This window comes from Electrophorus electricus, chromosome 12 (genome assembly GCF_013358815.1).
Source record: "Electrophorus electricus isolate fEleEle1 chromosome 12, fEleEle1.pri, whole genome shotgun sequence".
NCBI lineage: Eukaryota > Metazoa > Chordata > Actinopteri > Gymnotiformes > Gymnotidae > Electrophorus > Electrophorus electricus.
The window spans coordinates 16695236-16718071 of NC_049546.1; the positions used below are offsets into that span (position 1 = coordinate 16695236).

At 40.9% G+C, this 22836-nt stretch overlaps 3 protein-coding genes across 3 annotated transcripts; 1 reads left to right on the forward strand and 2 right to left on the reverse strand.

Annotated features, from left to right (window-relative positions):
• Positions 1–19: 19 nt before the first annotated feature.
• LOC113579198 (microtubule-associated tumor suppressor 1 homolog A-like) lies at positions 20–4364 on the forward strand. The gene is made up of 7 exons (XM_035531942.1): positions 20–112; positions 392–556; positions 674–747; positions 847–942; positions 1493–1609; positions 1815–1912; positions 2864–4364. The coding sequence occupies exons 2-7, from the start codon at positions 481–483 to the stop codon at positions 3078–3080; spliced, it is 678 nt and encodes a 225-aa protein (XP_035387835.1). The 5' UTR covers positions 20–112; positions 392–480; the 3' UTR covers positions 3081–4364.
• A 51-nt stretch (positions 4365–4415) lies between these two features.
• pdgfrl (platelet-derived growth factor receptor-like) lies at positions 4416–8529 on the reverse strand. The gene is made up of 6 exons (XM_027012989.2): positions 8300–8529; positions 7244–7523; positions 6704–6855; positions 6196–6495; positions 5933–6069; positions 4416–5259 (listed from the first exon to the last, which is right to left on the reverse strand). The coding sequence occupies exons 1-6, from the start codon at positions 8352–8354 to the stop codon at positions 5035–5037; spliced, it is 1149 nt and encodes a 382-aa protein (XP_026868790.2). The 5' UTR covers positions 8355–8529; the 3' UTR covers positions 4416–5034.
• Positions 8530–9689: 1160 nt separating this feature from the next.
• On the reverse strand, positions 9690–22722 carry slc7a2 (solute carrier family 7 member 2). Its single transcript, XM_027012988.2, has 12 exons — positions 22439–22722; positions 20811–21181; positions 20082–20237; positions 16996–17161; positions 16741–16877; positions 16340–16562; positions 15385–15524; positions 13444–13546; positions 12332–12534; positions 12009–12175; positions 11429–11537; positions 9690–11192 (listed from the first exon to the last, which is right to left on the reverse strand). The coding sequence occupies exons 2-12, from the start codon at positions 21172–21174 to the stop codon at positions 11041–11043; spliced, it is 1920 nt and encodes a 639-aa protein (XP_026868789.2). The 5' UTR covers positions 21175–21181; positions 22439–22722; the 3' UTR covers positions 9690–11040.
• Positions 22723–22836: the final 114 nt, after the last annotated feature.

Below are 22836 nucleotides of genomic sequence, written 5' to 3' on the forward strand. Positions count from 1 at the left end.
CCTGCTTGACCTGGAGGAACGCTTAAAGACCTTCTACTTGGCCGAGTGGGAGAAGGTCCACCAGACCTACCAGGAGGAGGCGGACAAGTGCAAAGCCCACATGGAGCAACAGGTGAGTGGGAGTGATGGATGTTTCATCACATGGGTTATTGGAATTCTCACATGTCCTCTTGGACATCCCATTGGTAAAACTCATCGACACAGCTATTTTCATTCAGTGACTATACCTATATTTCTCTGGTTATGTTGCTAACTGTTACTTGATCTTTGAGTTACTAGAAGTTTCCATTTGTCTTCAGAGTTGAGCATGCCAACAATTTTATATTTTTGGCTTACAATGTAGTGAGCTTTCTTCTGTGTACCCATTCGTGTGTGTGTGTGTGTGTGTGAGGTTTCTGAAACACTTGCCAAAGTGCTTCAGATACTGAGGCTATTTTTTTGCCTGTGTAGCTGGATGAGTTGAAAGCCAGTCATGAGACTATGAAGAAAGAACTGGAAGCCAGCCATGAAGAGAAGGTGGAGAGCCTTAAAGAGCACTACGAACAATCTTTGGAAGGTGCCAAACTTTTGTTTTTCCCTCAACACCCAAGCTGTTACCAGTGTGTATATATATGTAGCATCCATACAGTTTTTGCCATGAACTTTGCCTGGTTTTGTTTTCTGTCTCTCTTAGAAATCAAAAAATCTCATGAGCAGGAGATGCAAGCTCTTGAAAAAACACTAAAAGATGCAGAAGCAACATTATCTGTAAGCCAGTCCCACCATTATTAATCCAGCAATACCTACTACCTATAGTTATTTTAATAGGCAATAAACACTGATACTGACACATTTTGCCTCTGTTAGAATCAAATTGAGGAGCTCACAACAGAGAACAACGTCCTCAATGAGAGACTAAAAGTAGAAGAGGATCAAAGAAGGCAGTTTGCTGAGAAATATCAGGTACGTTACACACCATCCCCCAACTCTTAACTTATCCTGTGCCATTCGTCTGTGTTATCAGGCAGACAGGAATAGTAGCCACTGATAGCAAAGTTTGAACACTTTCTATCCATTTAGGGCATAACATGACCTTCAGGGAGTGGTAGGTTAATATTAGACAGAGCCCTCTGGTCACTGTTAAGTGAGTTTTGGCTCTCCTAGCATTCTCAAAGTGCACACAAGGGATTTTGATGGTGATCCTCCATTGAACTGCCAGACTCTCTGAATACAGTATAAAGAACAGGCTTACTCCAGTCATTCAGTGCTTTGCTGTTACTACATATTGTCATATTATGGAGTTATTGGACCTACTCTGAGGGAAAATTCAAAGGATTCCCCCTCATAATTTACCAGAAATAAATGCTTTGTGTATATCCTCAAGCAAACACAGCTTTGGCTGCTTATTTCACCATGCATCAATTTGTTAATCCTTCTGAAGGCACCAAGAATCAGGTGTTTGGGAACATGAACAAATACTTTGAGCTTGATCGTTAACCTTTACTGATTCCAGAAGGACTCCCACACCCTGTACCTGGAACAAGAGCTGGACAGTCTGAAAGTGGTGCTGGACATTAAGAACAAGCAGATCCACCAACAGGACAAGAAACTCATGCAATTGGACAAATTAGTGAGCTCAACTCTTCGTTTTGGCTGTCGGTTTTATCAGCCTTCTCTCATTTCACTGATTCATGAAATTGGAGGAGGTTGAGGAAAATTCAAAACAGAAAGCATCTGTTTCACGTTATACAATATGTCATGTGGTTGTCATGGTCAAGCTGGCAAGGCAGAGCTCGAGATCATGACCTTGACTGTTTTTAATTGTGTAATTCCAGATGGAGAAGAACGTGAAGCTTGACGAATGTCTTAAGAAGGTCCAGCAAGAAAACGAGGACCTAAAAGCCAGGATGGACAAGCATGCTGCTTTATCGAGGTATCACCAAATATTTTTGTATTTACATTTGGCCGATGCTGTTATGCAGAGCACCTTACCATTTTGATCATGTTACAGAGGTTTAAAAAAAAATGTAGTGTTAGAAGTCTTGCCCAAGAACTCTTATTGTTATAGCATGATGCACTTACCCAGACAGGGGATTTAACCCAGTCCCTCACAGGGGAGGCAGTATTCTCAACCGCTACACTCTTTTTTTTTTTTTTTTTTTTGTGCAAACATTATTGCTCAAAGGTATTTAGAATAGTTTAAAGTAATCTTCTGTAGTGTGTTGTCTTGTGGGTTATTTTTGTTTTGTTTTTTCTCCCACCCCATACCCTTGGGGTGGGTCTCTCTAAACTAGCTTTAATCATACAGAGCACACCAGTACTTGTAAGCCTGTGCATGAGAGCCAAGGGGATTGAGTATTCTGATGCATTTTCTGAATGGCTGTTTTTCCATGTGTTACCAAATTAAATGGTTAAAATGAATATGGGCAGTGGTGGGTGATGGGTATAGCCTATTCACAAGAGCAAGTCACTGCCGTCTTTATTAGAGACATTTACATATTTGAAACCCCTTGTAGGTGTACAGTTCAAGACTCTATCCCATTTTTGCCCTCCATAATGTGCAGCATCCTTCACCAGCATAAATGGTCAGTATCTGACCACACAGGACAGTGTGGGTGGTAGAGCACTCGCAGACCAGCATGCCTGCACCAGCCTATATTAGCATGACAGCCAGTACCATGTCAGCATTAGTAATGGCAAACGTTATGTTGACCCACCATATCAGTGTCAGTATCACCTGAGAATGTCCTGCCACCCAAATAATATCCAGCCTCACAATTGTCCTGTAGGCAGAAACTGACCACTGTTGAGAGTTAGGTTATGGTTCCTCATTGTCTTGTATTTGTTCAGCATGATTCATGTGCTCATTTTGTTTTCTTTTCAGGCAACTCTCCACAGAGCAGGCTGCCCTACAGGAGTCTCTGCAGAAGGAGACCAAGGTCAACAAGCGTCTGTCTATGGAAAATGAGGAGCTTCTTTGGAAGCTGCAGAACGGAGACCTGAGCAGCCCACGCAAAATCTCGCCATCTTCCACCTCCGTCGGTCTCCGTTCCCCTCGCAACTCGGACGTCTTCTCTAGCCTCCCAGTTTCACCCAGATAACACTGGCCCTCAGCTTCCAGGACACCCCTTGTGAAAGACTGCCACAGAGAGAGAGCTATATTAGCTGTGTCAGTGTGATCCTGGTCACCTGAAGAACACTGATCCAAAATGGATCTTCTCTCAGGTGAATCTTGTACAGCTGAATGACTATAAAGACTGAAGAAAATATTGCACAGAAGCACTTAACCAATGAGGCCACTTTTTTGTACCTTTTGTCTTTCATGTCTCGTTTTGGTAGAGAGAAAATCTCAGGGCTTGTACATAATTTCTATTTTTGGCACTGGCATTCCTTTGCTTTACCTTCAGCAAGTGCTTTCTTTGCCAGATTGTTCTATTTTGCATTAACTGGGAATGAACATTTAATGGTTGTCTTTTGAATGGAAGGATGAAAGGTTTTTTAGTGTGTCTTCAGTTTCTATGCAGAAGATGATTGTGCCATTAGAATCAAAGGATGAATAAAACAAAGAGCTTTACCACTAGCAGCCTTTAAGTCTACCACCATCACCTATTTTAACATGGCTAATGTCAGCCACTTATGGAAATTTCCCAGAATTTTACTTAACAGCATAGTAGTAGAATTTTCTTTTGCAGTAGATACAAATACAAATGAAAGCTTCTTCCAGATCCTGGAATGTGATTCCTAGAGAGATTCATCAGTGATCTGGAATAATGTCCAGTTCTTTGCTTCAAAAAGTGCTTAGGGAATCCATTCATTTTTCTCCAGGGTATTTTGAATCCACTCATCCATGGGTATTTTCAATCCACTCATTTTTGACTTGCCAGATTAGTTATTTCTAGTATTTATTTATTTGGAGCCCATTAACTGAAGGCCCCTAAATAATGGGATAATGGGTTCTAACCCCCAAGTTTCAGAGCATTGGCTAGCCCAATTACTGACTCCTTTTAGCAAATTAGTATCTGCCATTATGTGAACTGTATAGTTAAATATGAATACGGGTTTGGATCTTATGCATTCAGTACTGTTGAGCCCCAAAGAGAGTGATGGCGCCACCTATATGACCATGGGACCAATATAAATGACTGTTTGTGCATGATTCAGTGGCCTCATGAGCACCCCTCACTTTATGAAACCTCCTACTGCAGTTTTAAGATCCGACTATTTCAAATTCGTAAATTAAGGTTGTGAGGAGTAAGTAAAGGTGTAAGTGACCTGGATGAGTTCCCTTGGTTGTGTGTTGCTAAGATATTTGTGTGGGTATTAAATGTATTGCTGTGAAGCCGAAATTCTTTGAAATATGCAATTAATAAAGTCATATGAAAAAGTACCGCCAGCAGTCGCTTTGTTCATTACAAAGTGAAGCGCATCCATTCCTCTTTTTCGTTTGATAAGAAATTTTAATTTGTAGGCGCGCTGTATGCAGATGCAAACGGCAGCTGACTGAACGTAATGAAGACGCCAGCCGCAGATGAAGAAACGCAGAAGGTTTGGCTAAGCCCAGTGCAGGCGACGGTGAAATCCACGAAGTGAACAGTGAAACCAAAATAAGCAGAGGGTCTGCACTGCATTCCACATGAGGAGTCCATTACAGCCTTAGCACACTTTCCACTCTGAGCTCATCACCAAAGCCATTCTGGTCGCTGCCAGCAACACACAAATGGAGCACACAGAACCGTATGGATATTGGCATGTAGGTAATGGTTATAAGGAGAGCATAGGCCTGTGAAGGCTTTGCAACCCTTTTTTTGTGCTAGATCATAGGCAATATAAAATGTATAGCATGAAATCAATGAAAAAGGGTTTGTCAAGTTATCACTTTACACCGAAGGTTATTTTTGTTGTTGCTGCTCATTACATGAAAACATCACGCTTTTTCTCAAAAAGCCATTCATTTCTAGGCTCTACCCTTACAGTGGCTACAATCCTTAAATGGGGCAACACCAATACAGGCCAGAAGCAAGATGCCTGTGGTGTAAATGGAGTCTGTTTCAGTTTTCATGGTTTCCCTTCTTCGTCATTCAGAAGGGGCTGGTCATATGAGTTCACACGAGTGGCCACTGATGTCTCTCCGTAGGGGTTTTTAGCTGTGCATATGTAGTGTCCAAAGTCAATAGTGTCCGCGTCGTCCACGGTCATGACACTCTGGGAGATGCGAGTGGTGTGGCGCACACCTCTGTTTATCAGCCTCCATGAGTCATGAATATTTACAGGTCTTTCTTCCTGCAATGGAAGCATGAAGAAAGACGCTCAGTGTATCTGCAAATGAGTTTGTTTACATTACTAATTTGGAAAACAAATATAGAAAAGAAAATGTAAGAACTAAAAGGTTTATATATAAGGTATTGTAGAAAATTGTAATATGGTAGAAAAATACAATGAGTTGTCTCTATAGCAACTAGAACTGAAGACCTCAGAATTATTGAGACTGAGTAAGGTCCAGATGCTACTGACTATACAATGTGTTATTTTAGCAGTTTAGACAAATTAGTTAGGAGTTATTTAGCTTGACAAGTGTAGCACAGAAGATTCAGTTCACTTATCTGAGGACAATATTAAAGCAATTAAATATCCCACGTAACACTGTGTAGCTTTAGACTTCAAAGGATTTTTGAGATTTTCAATGGGCAACCTCAGTTTGATAAACTGATATATATTATGGCTATTTCCACAATACATGAATAATATGGCAACTCATGAGTCTATGACTCACCATAAACCCATTGCTGGAAAAAAAAAAAATCATAAATAAAAAAATGTCCTCCAATGCATCATTATTCATGTGTGATTAGATGTTTGTCACTTAAAAATAAAATGTTCCATAATGGCAATAACCTAAATTCTTTTGTCTCATCTTGTTCTCTTTTACTTTGACAGAAATTAATGTGCCATTTACCTGGCCTGGAAAAGTCCATCTGAAGCTAACGTCAGCTTCAGGCTCACCCAGGACTGTGCAGGTGACATTAAAGATGTCGCCCCCACGCACTTGTTTTTGCGAAGCCTGAATAGTTGCAAAAGGAGGTCCACTGGGAACTAGAATGTTCAACGAATTCCGTTAAGTACTGTTTTTTATTCATATCTTCACACCGGAATACAGTCAGGCAAGTGTACGTGCTTCAGTGGAGATCTCAGCGTCTTTATCAGTAACATCCTTCTCACCTTCAACATAGAGTAGCTGGAACTTTGTGGAGATTTGCGGGGTGGTTTTGGTGGTGCTGCTGGCCTTGCAGTAGAAGGCTCCTGTGTGCTCTGGGCTGGGGCTCTGCAGGATGAAGCCTTTAGATGGCTTGTAGTAGATGAGGCTCCCATCAACAAGGATCTCCTCTGGAGGCACCTCCCTGTGCAGTGAGACTGTGGCCTTAGGAGACGTCACCCGGCAGGGCACGGTGGCTGGCTTGTCGGGCCTCAGGTACACGATCTCAAAATGGATGACCGACGGGACAAACAGCTCATCCTTGTCTTTGCAGAGGGACAAAGATGTTTGCATTACCTGTGCTCCAAGCTGAACAATACTGACTGACAGCATATTTCTGCTAAGTAAATGGTAAAAGCCAACATTGCCCATGAAAAATCATGAAGAGCTGAAATTAAATGCCAGTGGCAAATTCTACCATTGGATTATTATCAGGAGCAGTGTTTTAACACGGAATTGTGGGAGACACTGTACCTGTGAAGTATATGTAGGTGGTAGAGGTGCGATCCGGGTCCTTTTCACACTCTTCCCCATCGCAGAGTACCGCCCAGCAGCTGTACTCTCCCGTATCAGCAGCAGAGGGCGACGTCAGGGTCAACTGACCAAACTTCTCATGCTGTTTAATGCTGACACAAATGTAACACAGCAAACACACAGATCTTACTGCAAGGGGTTTTAGCATCTTCTCTAATACGTCACCATTTTTGAATAGTAAACAAAAACTGTCCACTAAATATCAAATTAATAACATCGTGTAAGATCCTGCAGAATTTAAATTGCTTCTGCCATCTAACATCCTGGATATTTAACCATAACCTTCTGGAGCATTTGAACAGATGTGAGACTGGGGTATAAACATGCATCTAGAATACGTCGAAGATTTAGAAAAGGTTGATAGCTTTTATCAACTCTAATTAGGATTTAAACTACACCAGTTAATTTAGAGAGTATGGTCTCAAGGCACATCTGAATGAATAAAACATCTGATCAAAAGCATTACTTGAGGTAGTGTACCTGAGTCTGGGGTCATTAAAGATGTCCAGGTAAGAGGGGTATGCCCAGCCAATCTTGGTTCCTTTGCATCTTAGTTCCATTGTCTTCCCAGGATTCAAACTTAGAGTGTCACCGAGACGTAGGAAACGGCCTTTGTCCAGAACCTGGGTGAGAATTGATTGAGGTTTTCCTCCGACGTCTTTCTCTTTGCCTTTTGGGTAGCGCACCTTGATCCTCTTTCGCCCTGGTCTGAAGCGGGCCTCAGTGGCCTCCTTCTTATGACTGACCTGCTGACTCACACCTGGTTCAGCATGAGGAAAATGCCACACGGAGCCATTAGTACAAAAGCTCAACCCTACTGACGTAACCCTAATGACATAACCTTTAATACTGTTTTAAACTGGGAGGCAATGTGAATAACATGGCAGGCATGCATCTTATGACAGAAACTTCTGTGAAAACTAGAACGTTTAGGAGGCCGCAGTTGCAGAATACGTTTGCCACCTTTAGAGTTTCGTGTCTACTGCTGTATGATGAAGGCATAGGGAACAGACCCAGTAACATTCCTTCAGAGTTTCACTCAGTTATTGCTCCGGTCCGAAACACAGAGCCAGAGATGGCAGAAGGAGAACAGAGGGGCAGTGCTCCCATCTGGAAAGTTTCTCCATTTTGTGTTTCCAACCCACAGTTGTACAAACAGCAGTGCAGGAAATATGCTTTTTTTTTTGTTCTTCATGCCGACACATAATGTGATCTGCTGACACTACAACTGCTGCAATGGAGCGTTCTAAACTGAAAAAGTGTAAAGATGCCCGTGAAATAACTAAATACCTATACTAAAAATAGGGAATAATTAGGGAGTTTAATCTCAAATAACATAGATTTCTTTTCCCCCCTAACTCCTGTAGAGTCCCTTCCCAAGCTTGCTCCATATCTCAGCCCTGCATCTTCAACACTAATGCTAATGCAACCCCTGGCAAACTGCACAAGCCACACAACCACAGTTACTTTCAGATTTACAGTCCTCAGTTTTGCAGGACATGAAGAGCAAAGCAGAAAAAAATGAAAACAGCTCACCGTTCTGAAGTTCCACCGAGAGCAGCGCAAGTGTGAGCAGCATGCAGAGCTTCATGGTGGCACGAGTGGACAGTCCCAGCTGTGCAGGTCTTCTTCAATCACACAGGAGGCCCAAGCAGTAGAGCCTAACCTCTGCAAGTGTTGACTGCCCTGTAGGCTTCCCCTCCACAAGAACAGTGCAATGCTGCAACCCTGCAACTTTCCAACCAAAACACCAAGTGATGCACCATCCTCTGCTGCCATCTGCTGGGAGGAAGGACACCCTGCTGCTAGCTACCATAAAACAAGGGATTTGAGCAATAAACTTGGACTTATTGCCTAGTGTGGTGCCTATTTATTTGTATAAATGTCAAAAGTTCTTTTATTATTATTATTATTTAAAAAACAGGCAAACATTGGCACTTAGTGGTGTTTTAATCTTTTCTCTGGCAGATTAAAGTAGTGGAGGCCAGTTACATCACAAATTGGTCAGACTAAGCCAGCAGGAAAATTAGTAACAAAAGCATTTCAATTTGACCACTAAAAGCTGACATGTTTGGTTGATGAAAACAAAAGTAATGCAATCAAAGCTTTTCATCAGTGTTTTCTACCCCCAGTTGGTCTGGGATTCCATGGCGTGTAGTGTACATATGACCGAGTTTTCTGATTTTATGGAACTTTTGCAAGGGACAGTAAGCTCCACAGTGCAGTGGTCCTCCAGGAATGTGAGTGAAGACCTGCTGTATGTTCTCTGGTTAAACAAAAAAATAATAATCAGCTCTCACAGCTGGTGGCTTGAGATATTGCAGAGGGATAGTACAGAGGTCTTCCACTTCTGACATACAGACCTACCAATGGTGGTGAATTGTGTTAACGTTATCTTCATACCTGACTCCTAAGCAAAGGGAGGTTAAAAATGTTTAATATCAGGACCTTGAAGGTTGTGATTTGTATACCAATATTCTACGATGATTGTAGAATTTAGAGGAAGATTTCAGATTTGAGTCCAGTGGGAAGAACTCAGAATACATTCTTACATTGTATAAAAGTTTTATACACTTGTCAACATCTGGTTCAAGTAGCATGTCAGATATAAGTGAGCAGTTATACATTCTCTGACCAAATGTACACCTATAGGTGGTCCTAATGAAATAGGAAGTTGGTGTAGTGTTTGAATTTCTAGAAGATCTGACCACTACCCCCAAAAAAACATCAAGTAAATAAAAAGGACATTTATTGACAACAATATGCTAATGTGAGTTAAAAAATACAAATTTTCTGTTGAAAATTTTGGAATCACTTTGTAATACACTCAAGATCACTATTTAATTCAAAATTATACAATGTGTAGTAGAAGACATTTTATATGGGTTATTGTTACAAAGGATACAAAGCCAATAATAGATGGATATAAATCTCTTGATTAGCTATTTTTATTCTTTCAGGTTTTCAAAATTCTAGTCAAGCCAACTACAACTCCGAACAACGATTGAGACGGAAAACAGCAAGAAGAAAAAGGTTCTTGATTTGGGCATACTTGGCCAATCATGCCTGCTGGTATCAAAGCATCAGTTGTGTACATCAGCTGGATAACACTGAAACCATGGACCACAGCAGTAAGACATACAGGGCATGATTAAGGCAAAGCTGTTGGGGTGCCATTTTGTACTAGTGAATGCATTTTAACAGAAGCACAATGGGAAAGAAAAGATATGTGAAACCATATTAGGATATGTGAAACCATCCAGATTATAGTCAAAAAATAATGCATGGTGCATTTAATGCCAATGCAAAGATATTTTTATATATCTGTTCTGGGATTTTCTTTCTTTTTTGGCATTTTTTTTTTACAAATAGCTTTATATCTAAATGCACTTATATAAAGAATAAAAAAAGAAAAAAAAAAACGTCTTGATTGCAGAGTACAAACGTAACACTTATTTTTTCTCAACTTATATGAGGACAAGCTTCTGCCTGAGTTTGATTGACATACTTTACACTTTTGTGGGCATGAAAGAACATTGAGTTGGTATTAGAACTACCTGTACATAAGACAATAAAAAAACAGGACAGTTAAATAACCCAGTTATAAAACAGTCAGCAAATGGAATGTAATCTTAGAGTTAGACTGCCAAGACAGAGTTCCAAACATCCTAATTCTACTACATGCCACTTTGAAAGTAAAAGTATAAATGGGAAATGGGTAATTATCATATAATATGCGCTTTGAAGGGAAAAGGTAAGGAAAGAAAAATGTGGCAAAAAAAAAAGGCTTTTTTGGATTAGAAATACTGTGAATACTCATAGTTATGGTCATTAAAATAAAACAAAATAACAGAAAAAAAAATTCATCAGTAAAGTCTGACAGATTATTCTCAAGTAGTGAATGCTCTCGGAGCTAACTATTCACTGTTTGAAATATCTTAAAGATACTACATATGAATTAGAGGTAACTGTAGACTAGAGGTAATTGTAGTTTACTGTCTAAAATTCTGTAAAAGCTCATTTAGAGCTGAAATTATTAAGACACTCACTAATGCACAAATGCACAGCAGTAATGACAGAGATAAGTTCATATTTCCTACATTGTCTATTAACATTAACCCATCACAACCCTCTTGAGGGTACTAATCAGTCAGAACGGCTACAATACATTATTGAACAGCGATCCTAATCCCCAACACAACCTGGGGTAGGTGCACTGCTCAGCAAGACTGGAAGTTGGTGTAGGGTCTGTAAAACTAAGTATAATCAGCCATCCTTTAAAACTGACTGGTCTTCTCCGGATGGATTAACGTTTCCACGCCGCCGTCCTTTACGAACCTTTTTTTCTCTGGCATGCCATCAGGGCCCTGCAGCTGCCTCTGGTGCTCACTGCTGTGCCATATCCCATAACCGAAATAAATGAGGAAACCTGAAGTGCAAGAGTTAATCACACTATTTTACATGGTCAAAGTCTAGTCTTGGACAACACTGGATTTCAAGTAGATTTCACTCAGATTCCTTTCATAAAGCTCTGCTATAAATGAATCCTGTTGCTTCTTCAGTGTGCGCGTGTGTGTGTGCATGTGTGTATTTAAGTGTACATATTCTAATTGGTGGGGGGTGCTGTGCATGCTTGCATATCAGAGAGAGAGAGAAAGCACTTACCCACAGTCATCCAAACAGAGAAACGGATCCATGTGTCTCCACTCAGCTGCACCATGAGGTAGACATTGACAAATATACTCAGGATGGGGAGAAAGGGCAATAGAGGAACCTATGGAACAAACACGCTGTATTAAACATCTGCTCAGGTGTGCATTTATTCCTTAAAGCCTAGTCAGGGTATTAGTGAGCCAAATGAAGCAAATCTGCCATGCTGCATCACACTGCCTTTGATGTCAGCAGGGGTGAGAGCAATATGCTAAGCTCTCAAGCACATGCATTACGCAGTTTTCCCTTTGTAACTACTCAAACTTTGCCCTGGCTCTGTTTAATCTTTTCCTTTTATCATCCCAGGCTTCACAAAACTACATTCTTTGTACCACACATATGTCTTTTAAACTCAAGCATTATATATAGCAAGCTGTGCCAAATTAACCGCTGACATTTTTCATACTGTTTGAACTGCCCCTTCTGCTTCTATCTGATGATCCTTTTTCCCGTCAACTTATTACAGCCCTACAGGCCCTAACCTCTTGTGTCCTACGTATTCAGCAGACACCGCATTGACCTGCAGTCTACATACCATAAAGGACACCTTCTTGCTGGTCTGTGGTTGTCTACAAACCAAGAAGACACACGTGAAAAAAATGACCAAGGATGCCGCCAACGTCCCCAGGACCCAGGGCTCCAAAGCAAGGACATCTTGTCCATAGTGTGTAGTGAGGGCACTTATGAGACACACTACGATAACTAGAGAAAGACACAACACACACACACACCCACGCACACATCTGAATGTTATGCAGCAAGAGACCATAAATCTTCTGGGTCTTATGAGTTGAATGTCTTAGCAATGATCTTGCGGGTGTTCACGTCAGAGGTCATGAGGTATGGCGTGATGCTGACCTATGACCCCGACAGCCATGTTGACGGCAGTGGATGAGCCCTGGGTGGGCTGCAGCGAGGGGTTGAGGAGCGAGTGCAGCTTTGTCACATCCTTGTCCTTCAGCCGGTTGAGGTGCGACTCAGACTCAGTCAGCTCAGACTCACCCAACTCCCTGCTTTCTTCACTGATCCCGGTGCTCTCCGACACAGAGTCTGGCCTATACCTGAAATACAGGAAAGGTTTCATCATGACACATAATGTCTGTCATGCAACTGTAATAATCACAACATGCCAAAGCCCAATACACATATGGGAAACTGGGGAAGCATAGCTGACTAGCTGACTATAAACAGCTGTTCAAGTGGGAACTGTTGCTTTTGAATTCCCCATGGACAAAATATGTTTTACAGAAAGGTAGGAATATCAATAATTAGGATAGAGTGGCACAGCAAAGCATGACTACAAGATGATCATTTGAATACTTATTTTATAACAATAATAAACAAAAAATTTCAAACTTCAAAACAGACGAGTTCTTGTGTGCAACAAATTCAGTTATACACAAAAACTGTTCTGTTTTAGGATAGTTAGTGTTTTTTGTGTGTTGGCTATGGTACACTTACATGGAACCATGTTAATGGAACCATGTTAGTGAGCACAGTTTTCATGTTTATAACACCACACCCACGTAACACATGATAGTCTCCCTTAAGTCTGTAAACACTATTCTCTACTTGTACCAAATCCTGAAAGGCCTCTTGGTTCATGTGGATCAGAGCCGTGTGTTTTTTGGTCAGCGTCCCACAAATTTTTTAAATTCCTGTTTTCATAGACAGGACATTTTTAGGACTCCAGCAAACATAACTGTGCCCCCTTTAAGGTGAACCAGACTGAGAAAATAGGTCTGAATAAGCAAACCCATTAGCTAAGGAAGCCATCGAGGTGTGCACAGTAGTTGGATTCAGCTGATTACATCACAGATCTAATAAGCATTCTAGTAAACATTCCATAGCATCTTTCACGTGAACCTTCGAGACCATGCAGCACTTTATACTTCTGAGCTTGCAGCTTGGAGGTTTAGTTTGCCACCCAGCCATGTTTTGGAGTTTTTAGTGAGACCACAGATACAAACCTGAGAATAAGCACACAAGCAGCTACCAGAGAGTAGGCCAGCAAGGTTCCGATAGACATCATGTCCACTAAGGCCTTAAGGTCAAAGAGGCAAGCCATGATAGCTGTGGGGTTAATAGACAAAACATTACAGGTTACATAGAGACATTTCACTGAATTCCAAATAATGCACCAATGAATCAAGCGTCATTCATAAAATAACAACAAACAAAGCACTATGGGTCTACAAGGGTTTGTCTACGGATTAAAATTACAGTATCAAACTGGTGAAGATTAAATATAAAAAAAATAAACAATGCCCACTGAAGAGCACATTTTGCCTTAATTCATTTTATTTTATTTGCATTATATTGTATTATATATTATATGGTATTCTTTTATTTACAACTGATGGCACAAAGGGTCACATGCACAAACTCCACACTGTTAGTTTAGATTTGTATTATCATTGGTCAAACGGAAATCTCTATTAATTTTGATAAACATTTTAATAAAATTCTTGTATTATAAAACTCTCAGGAAAAGCTTTCAAGATTAAGATATATAAAAGCTGCTTTACAGGTAAGAGATTATTCAGAAAGAGGAATATTGACACATAATTATATGTCCAGCAGTCATACTGTACATTCTGTAGCAATACTTAATGAACAAACTATACACAATATCAACAATGATCATGGAAACTTGTAGCAAAGGACTCCCTCACATACCAAGACATAACGCAAATTCTTTACTGACTGGAAGCAATCAATTCCAGATATGCCCCATGGATCCACTGCAGAGATCCAAACTTCCACTCAGCAGGCTATCAATGTACATTAATAAACTCAAAAGTGCATCAGTATGGACTTAATTCAAAGCAATCTTGGGGGCCTCCTAAACCAAAGCCTAAGCCCTGCCCAGGGCTTTTGCTGTACTTTACCCTCTACCCTCAATCCAGCTGTCTACAGAGTCACCAAACACACACTGAATTCACCCCCACAGGCATCAAAGGGTACAGTTTTCAGTTTCCTCTCACTCTGCAGCTGATACTACAGAGAGCTGCACCCTTCTCATAAGCTCAGTGTGTGTATGTTAAACAAATTTTTATTTTAACTCACACCTGCAGATTTTTGCTGGTTCAGAGTGATTTGTTGGTCCAGTTTGATATTGTAGCTATAATATGCCCTTGATTCTTTCACATTTCAAATTAGCTACATTTGAATTAGTTGCATTTATAGAAAACAAAGACAAATTGAAAAAAAAAAAATGGTCATGACCTAAAATGGGATTTCAAAATCCCATTTGTGCCACACACTCTGCACCTCATTTCATAGTTTGTAATTAAACTTGAGTGATTAAACCAAAGCCCTCCAAGAGTTTAATCCAAAGGGAAGAAGCTAATATCTGCAGTGACCCAGTTCTGGGCTAGAACAGATTTGGACCATCTGGATTCAAATCACCACACCCAACACCGGACAAAAATCATGCATCGCAAGCCCGAGCATGCACACAGCGCCCCTCCACCGAAGCAGACCATGCTACACCTCTCTCCACTGGAGCTTACCCGCCGTGGTTCCCGCTGCCATGGTGGCAGCTACTGGTGTTTGACGCTTACTCAGTTTGGAAAGAAATCTGAATAGTATGCCATCTCGAGCCATGGCAAACAGAATGCGAGGAAGAGGAAACATGGAGCCCAACAGGCTAGGGACAAAAAAGTGGTCATGATTCAAACACAAAGTAGTCTTGACAGTTAAGAACACCACAGGCAACTGTGAATGAGCAAATGATTCCCCAACTTCAGGCGTAACTTATTTTTATTTTGCACTCGCACATTGTGTTAGCATTTTTGTTTGTGTATGAATTTCCGACTTGTCTATGATTGCCTAATGTTGGACCTTCACATTTGCCTGTTGGAGCATGTTGCCAATTTTACACAGCAAGTTCTACCCCCAACTCTCACCTGCAACTACACCGGAGGTCATTGTGGCAATAAGTGGGGTCTTCGTCTTAGGATTGATTCGGGCTAACACTTTGAAAAGCACACCATCCTCTGCCATAGCATAGATTACACGTGGCATTGGGAATATGGAGCCCAGCAGACTGCATGTGGGGCAGAGACATGCATAGGACCAACACGTTAGTAAGGCAACCCCCTCACACCAGCCTCACTGCACCACAGCACAGAGCATAACAATTACATGCTGGGGACCAAATCCCTAAACATTCTTCTTATGCATTATACAGTGCTCTATACTGTACATCTGCTTTCGGAGATTTCAGATGAGAACACTGTAAAGCATTTAAGGAGATTTTAGGGATGTAGCCCTTCAATCATATCATCTTCATTTTTCCTGGATCACTTATGAAGGCCCTGCTGTAAAATTTAACTTATGATCTGACAAAGTTTTAAACATGTTCATAAAAGAACAGAATACATTAGGGTGGTACTTTACTGTAATAAAAATAGAAACTGTTCAAAGTTCCAATTTCATCATGTTTTAAGGACAGTTCTCCTTTGAAACTCCTACAAAGTTAAATGATACTTCCATTATATAAACTTTAACTGATCTAGAAAATGGACACATTTCCTGTGATTTTGCTAATTTCACTTACCAGGAAAAAAGAAAGACACTGATCATGCTTAGAATTTGTCCTGAAAGAGTGCAATAACAAAGCCGCAACTGTAAACATGTGCATAGGCAAAGCATATTTGCTTCTCTTTCACACAAACCACCACCAAAGAGGTATTAGAAGTTTTTCTTTTAGAAATCAATCCACCACAGAGCCAATCGTGCACTTCACTAGACAGTAAGATATTTCTTATTGGGCACACCTCACCTTTGTAAATAGCCTGTTGTCTGACAGGCCCTTGAATTATCTTTTGAACAACATTTGTGAACCAGAAGGATTATTACCTGGTTGATAATGCGCAGAGTGAGCCAACTGCCACCACATATTTAGCAGGTCCCCAGCCAACAAATTCAAAGGCCATGGGCAGAGGGCTCTTCTCATCCAGCAGAAAGTAGGGCATCATGAAGGTGAGGGCAGCAGATACACCAAAGTAAGCCAAGAAGCAAATCAGCAGGGATATAACGATACCGATGGGAATAGCCCTCTGAGGATTCTTCACCTCCTCACCTGATCAAAGGAACATTGTTCTGTCATCAAAGGTCTCCCTTTTGCAATGTAAACACCTTACTATAGTTTTATAGATTATAAATTATAAATTACTCTTGTTAAAAAATCACCAACGTTATGTCTCTGCTTTGCTGACAGCTATAGTCATGTCAGGTCTTGCCAATATGTTTATGAATACCTGTGGTTGCAATGCAGTCAAACCCTACAAAGGCATAGAAGCATGTGGCTGCACCAGCTAGCGTTCCCCCAAAGCCATAAGGCAAAAATCCTCCAGTACCATAATCGCTAGTGACATTCACAGTGTAAGAGAGATTCCTGTCATGAAACACCAGAGCGACATATGAGCTGGAATCACATTAATATTACATGTACTACTGTTCCATGCACATGCAATATCCTTCACCATGAAGATTTAAAAGCAAATATCTTTTACCTTGTCATAGCAGTGACATTTATGAGGGTTTCTTCTGATATGTTCCAATTAAGAGAATCTCCTTTGACAAACCCGGAGACGATGACGAACATAAGAACGAGCACGTTTACAGATGTAAAGATTTTGTTGACCCATGCTGACTCTTTAACCCCAAAAGACAGAAGACCTGCAAAGAATAAACACATATATAAGAACCCAACACAGTATTATGGTTCTGAAACTCCATTACATAATCAAAATATAGGAGTAAGAATGCAAAATGAGTTCTGTATACTGATGATTCTCCTGTTGTGTCCTGTTATGAACTTCTCTTTAAAAATATGTGTCGAGCACAAAAACCCTACATGCAAGCAACCAAAGGATTCCAATATCAATAGCAATCACACCCTGGTAGAAGACACATACTGTAACCCTAAGCCTTAGTGGGGGGAAGACTTCGTAAGTAACCTACTAAGCTTAGTGTTTTGCAGTACCTGTGTTTACATTGACAGTGTCCTCTTGAAACAGTGTCCTCAGCCTAATAATTCAAATGTTGGTGATTCTGCAATATTAGTGTGCTGCGGACTGCTAATGGAGCTGAGAATACATTTGCCCATATCAGTGATATCCCTGTGCTTCACTGGCGTAAGCCTATCCGCACCGTGCGTACTTTTTAAAAAATATTATATCTTGAAATTAAAATGTACAACAGCAGATGATGTCTTTGACAGCAGATCATGTATTTCTTTTATTTAGTAACCCATGAGACTGCATCCACTGTGTTCACTGACAACGCTATGATGCAGGTATATTTGAAGACAGATCATTTGTGCTCACTTCCCTACTTCTGGCGCTTATTGTTGGATTTAGCAGCATTTAGCGTATCTTGTGTGTTAGCAGGTTGCCTAGAACTATGCAACTGAACAGTTTTCAGGGTTTTGAAAATACAACATACTTTATGCAGTGAAGAATCTGCCGAGAGCAGCACAGGTACTGTTCGAGCTCTCTCGTTTATGTCCGTGCGTTGGGTGGGCAGTTCTTGTGCGTACTATGAAATATAACTGCAGCTGGACATATATACAAACATGTATATGATGGAAAACAATAGAATTTAACACAGATTTGCGAAAGTTGTTGGTGTTGTGTTTATCCGTGTGAATTATATTGATATTGTGTAATTACCGGCAGCTAGTGCAGACAGAAATCAAGATGACTACTACGGTGCATCGAGGCGCCGGAGAGAAGTACGGACATTATTTTCACGAGTCATTTTAAATTGTAAGCAGTAGTATGAAAATAACATTTTGTTATATTGGCTTCGAGAACTTTGCAAAAGCGATGGTGGGTATACAACCTTCATCAACTGACTGTCCACCCTTCATCTGCCAGCAGCATCTTACACAACAAAGAGACGTAAAAAGAAGTTGACAGATGTAGAAAAGAAAGCTAAAAGAATTAGACCGAGCTATACATAAAGGAGACACAACGGAACGGCTTTTCAGAGATGGAAAGAGCTGAAAGGATTCAGAACCGCTGCTGCACATTTATGCTTGACAGGCACCTAGCTAGTTACCCCTTCTTGATGTATTTTTGCATTTGTGACTTTGCTGTCGGGCTAACGACACCCAATTAACTTTTCTTTCCCGCCTTCTGACACGCAGGTTTTGTCACCCGCGACTGCTCGTAGGTTGGGCATAGCTTTGGACAACCCAGTTCCCAACTCTCTCTTGTAACATACGAAGGATTCGAGGCTTGTGTGCTTGGGCAGTCTCTTGTCATCTCAGAGCTAGATTACTGTAACACTCCTTGCTGGTCTTCCTCTGCGAGCCACCAAATCTCAGACTATCAGATCTCTACGCCTTCAGTCTTCCCAAGTTCACACATGGCACTCCGTTGATGCGTGCCCGTTTTTGGCTTTCAGATTTAAAAACCTCGACGCTCCCCTACAAAGCCAAACCTACATAATGTCGTTGGTCAAAGCCCGATCCGTGCTTCGATTACTTCGAATCTGAAGTATGGCTCGGCTAGAAACACCATGCTTCAAGTCTCAAGAAGGACAAGCGTCGAGACAATATTCCTCCAGCGGTTTTCCTTGCAGACTGAAGACTTATCTGTTAGTGGAATATTTAAAATGACCATTGATCCTGCACCTGTAGAGTAACTAAAACTAGCGCGTAGTTTTGATATTGTTTGTCATTGCACTTATCGTTGTCTGAGCACTTATACGTGTTTTGCACTTCTGACATCAGCATTGATCCCTGTACAAAAGCACTTTTGTAAGTCGATCTGGAAACGAGGGTCTGCTAAATGCCAAAAATGTAATAATGTTAAATGTAAGCTTGTTTCCGATTGTTTTATTTGGATGTTGCTGAAAAGATTTTTGTGGAGTGCACAGGCAGTCGCATCGGTTTGGTGTTTCTCCTGATTTTGCCTGTGCCTGTTGAATGTTTTCAGAAATGGTTTACTGTTTATTTAGCACTGTTTATGACAGCCTCATTGGTGCGTGTTCGTTCTTTTACGGGACAAGTACTGCTGTAGATTACGTTTTATGTATGAAAGGTTTCTGCTTCTTTGCTGGCCAGCAATGTCCACAGTTGCCTCCTCTGTGGGGCGGGGCTTTGGAGGCGGAGCTGGAGCGCAGCCCAGAGGAAGGGGGAGGAGCCTGATAGTTGCACTCGTTCGATTTTTAAACCCAAGTCCACTTTCTTCTCGGCCTTACCGAATGCGGTTTTAAGGCATTATTATGGCTGAGGTCACCAGTTAGCAGACCCAGAGGCGACTATGAACCCAGGATTTGTTTCCGGACCGCAAAGCATTTTTAATGAATTAACAGATCATGTGAAGCAAGAGTTGTGCTTCATGAGTTGGTCTTTCGTCTTGTGACTCGTGTTAAAGCGCTTAACTCGGCCAATCAGAATGACGTTATAGTTACAAAAAGGAGACGGCTGTAAGGGACAGAAAAGTGAACTGGCAGCTTATAAAATACAACAGTGCAGGTTATGATGTCTCAGACCTTCCTGAGAAGGCAGTTGACAGTCTGTTCATCTTTGAGTTTTACTTGAAAACCCCTGACGCAGGGTGTGAAACATAAATAAATAAGTAGATACCTGAAAGCAGTAAGATAAGACAAACTGCAAAGAAGTCCGGGTATTCAGCCAGGCCAGGCAGGCTCATTCTGAAATACATTTTGCAGAACTTCTCTATATGGCCCCCTATGAGTTCATCAAACGTTCCACTCCAAGCTCTGGCGACACTCGAGGTCCCTGTTTCAAAGGAAAGTGCGGTTACAGACGCAGAGAGAGCGTGAAGGCAAGGCGGGAGTCGTAGATAGTCCAGTGCACTACACAAGCATTCCAAACAAACTGCTCATTTCGGACAGAGGTTCTTTTCAGCTGTATAAAGTAGAACGCTTCTGAAGCTCTAAGAGTTGAAACCAGTTGACTTTTTATAAGTATTAAACAGTGTTTGTTCAAACAGTAGCAAGTCCATTTACAGTATAAATCTATATTAAAAGGATTTGTCCTTTGGTCAAAACTAAGAGACTCATGAGGCCAGTAAAAGGCTAATAATTTGAGAATACGATCATGGTGTCAGCAGTGGTGGTTTACAACTTACAGTTGACTATAAATTATGCTATCCAATTAGGTACAACTACAGGGTGTGCAATAACTACCTAGTACAGTGCATGTTTTTTTCCCTTTATTTAAAATGGGCCTAAATCAAAAATTACAAAATAACAGGCAACACTGGCAGTTAATGATATGATGTTTTGCATTTAAAGCTTATATGTCTTTATAAGGTATGAATTATGTGCTCCATCAGTACCTTACACTCACCTATGACATATGACAGTATGAGGTTCCATCCTGTGATGAAAGCCAGGAGTTCCCCTACTGTCACATAGCTGTACAGGTATGCTGAGCCAGTCTTGGGCACCCGAGCACCAAACTCAGCATAGCACAAGCCAGCCATCACAGAAGCCAGAGCAGCTATGAGGAAGGACACCACGATGCTGGGACCAGAATTGCCCTTGGCAACCTCTCCAGCAAGGACGTAGACCCCAGCCCCAAGTGTGCTTCCTACTCCCAGGGCGATAAGGTCCAAAGTGGAGAGGCAGCGGCACAGCTTGGACTCCTCTAGACAATCCACATTTTTCCTTCGCACCAGAGAGTGGCCAAATGACAGCAAGTGTGCCAGCATCCTTTCACTTAAGATCATAAACCAAAAAGGTATTAATAGTGTGTGCATGTGTATTACTGAGCATTAAAAGCCACGTGCGTCTTCAAAAAGAAAAGAGGAAAACTAGCAATACTGGAGGTTCTTGAATTACTAACAATAAAAATGTTAATAAAAATCTTTAAACCACAAAATCTGAGTAACCAAAAACAGTTTTTATAGATCACACTTTATGCATTTAATTGTGGTAAATCCTCTCGAGGAATTAACAGAGCATGGTCACTTGCAACAATGCTGAATTACCCCAGCATTTTTCAGACATAAAAAGTTACAACACATACAGCTCAGTCTATGCTATACCGTTGCTGTATTGCAATTCTGTAAATTTCCCTGCTCAAACTGGAAATGCAATTTGTCCTTGAAGTCAGTATGGAGACACTAGTTTTGCTTTAAAGTGTCTACAGGCTTTGGGCAAGTTCTTCTTAAAAAAAAAAATCTTATGAAAGGAAAATGAAGAAAAAGATCTCAGCAGGTATTACACAATTCATTTTTACAAATCTCTTCAGGCAGAATATCTGTTAACTAATGTATCTGTATGCCAGGAGAGTTTTGGTTTTTCACTTACATTGCAGTTCTCTGGTTATTGCCTAAGACAATTTATTGGCTTATTATGAACAGTTTTCTAGTCTGTTCTCTGAACATCAAAGGTGGCTAAATAGGTTGTTTGAAACAAGGTGCATTTAAATATTTCCTTCACAACAGATTCACTGTGTTCGCATTCATTTCATTGTTCTACATCAGAATGTCAAAATGAATATGTTTTCCCTTTTATTGACAGTTTGCAATTTATTGCATGCTCATTCACAGGTTGTAGATCCACTCATGAGATTGCATCATAAAGTCTGCCTGAAACTCCTGGCAAACTCAACTCCATTAAATAAACATTTCTACACTTATATACTTTGTCAGAGGCTTAGGAATTCTCTGGTGCACATAAAGGAACACTGCCATAATAATGCAAGGCTGCATAAAATGCATTTGCCCTTTCTCGCTCTCTAAAGTAGTTCTGAGGATTTACAGCCTTTATCACAAATCTCCAACATGTCTGTACTGAACACACTGGCTATTATTCCTAGAAATGACTAGAGTTAGAGAAACAATTCCTTGCTTTTTTAACTCTTTGAATTTCCTTGAATTTCAGGCTATGCTTAGCTTACCATTAACACAATTAGTTGCATAAACGCTAAGGCTAAAGAATGGCTTTGCATGGACTTGCCACATTACTTACCTGGAGAATGCAAGAATGATCCGACAGGCAGTTGCAGGTTTAATATTCTTAGTTGCAGCAGCTCAGTGAAGGTTTTTACAGCCCCCACACACCCCTTAAGGAATCTCGTCACTGACTGGTTCAAAAGTGAGTTGTAGGTCAGTCTATCTATAAAGCGCCATCTCAAGCTTGATACTTTCTTTGCTGAAGCTCAAGCCCTCATTGCTGACATACGAACCCCCAACTCTTCTATTTTCACTCCTCCCTTGATTCTATCTTGGTGGGCCCTAATTTGTGCTGCTCTAGTGCCTGGACTCCATGAGATTGGTCTGACAGCTGTACCACCCCAAGAGGAGGAGGTAAGAAGAAGGGGGTGGAGCTAGCCTGTGAGTGTGGACGGTGGAAGGCAAAGTTTCTCT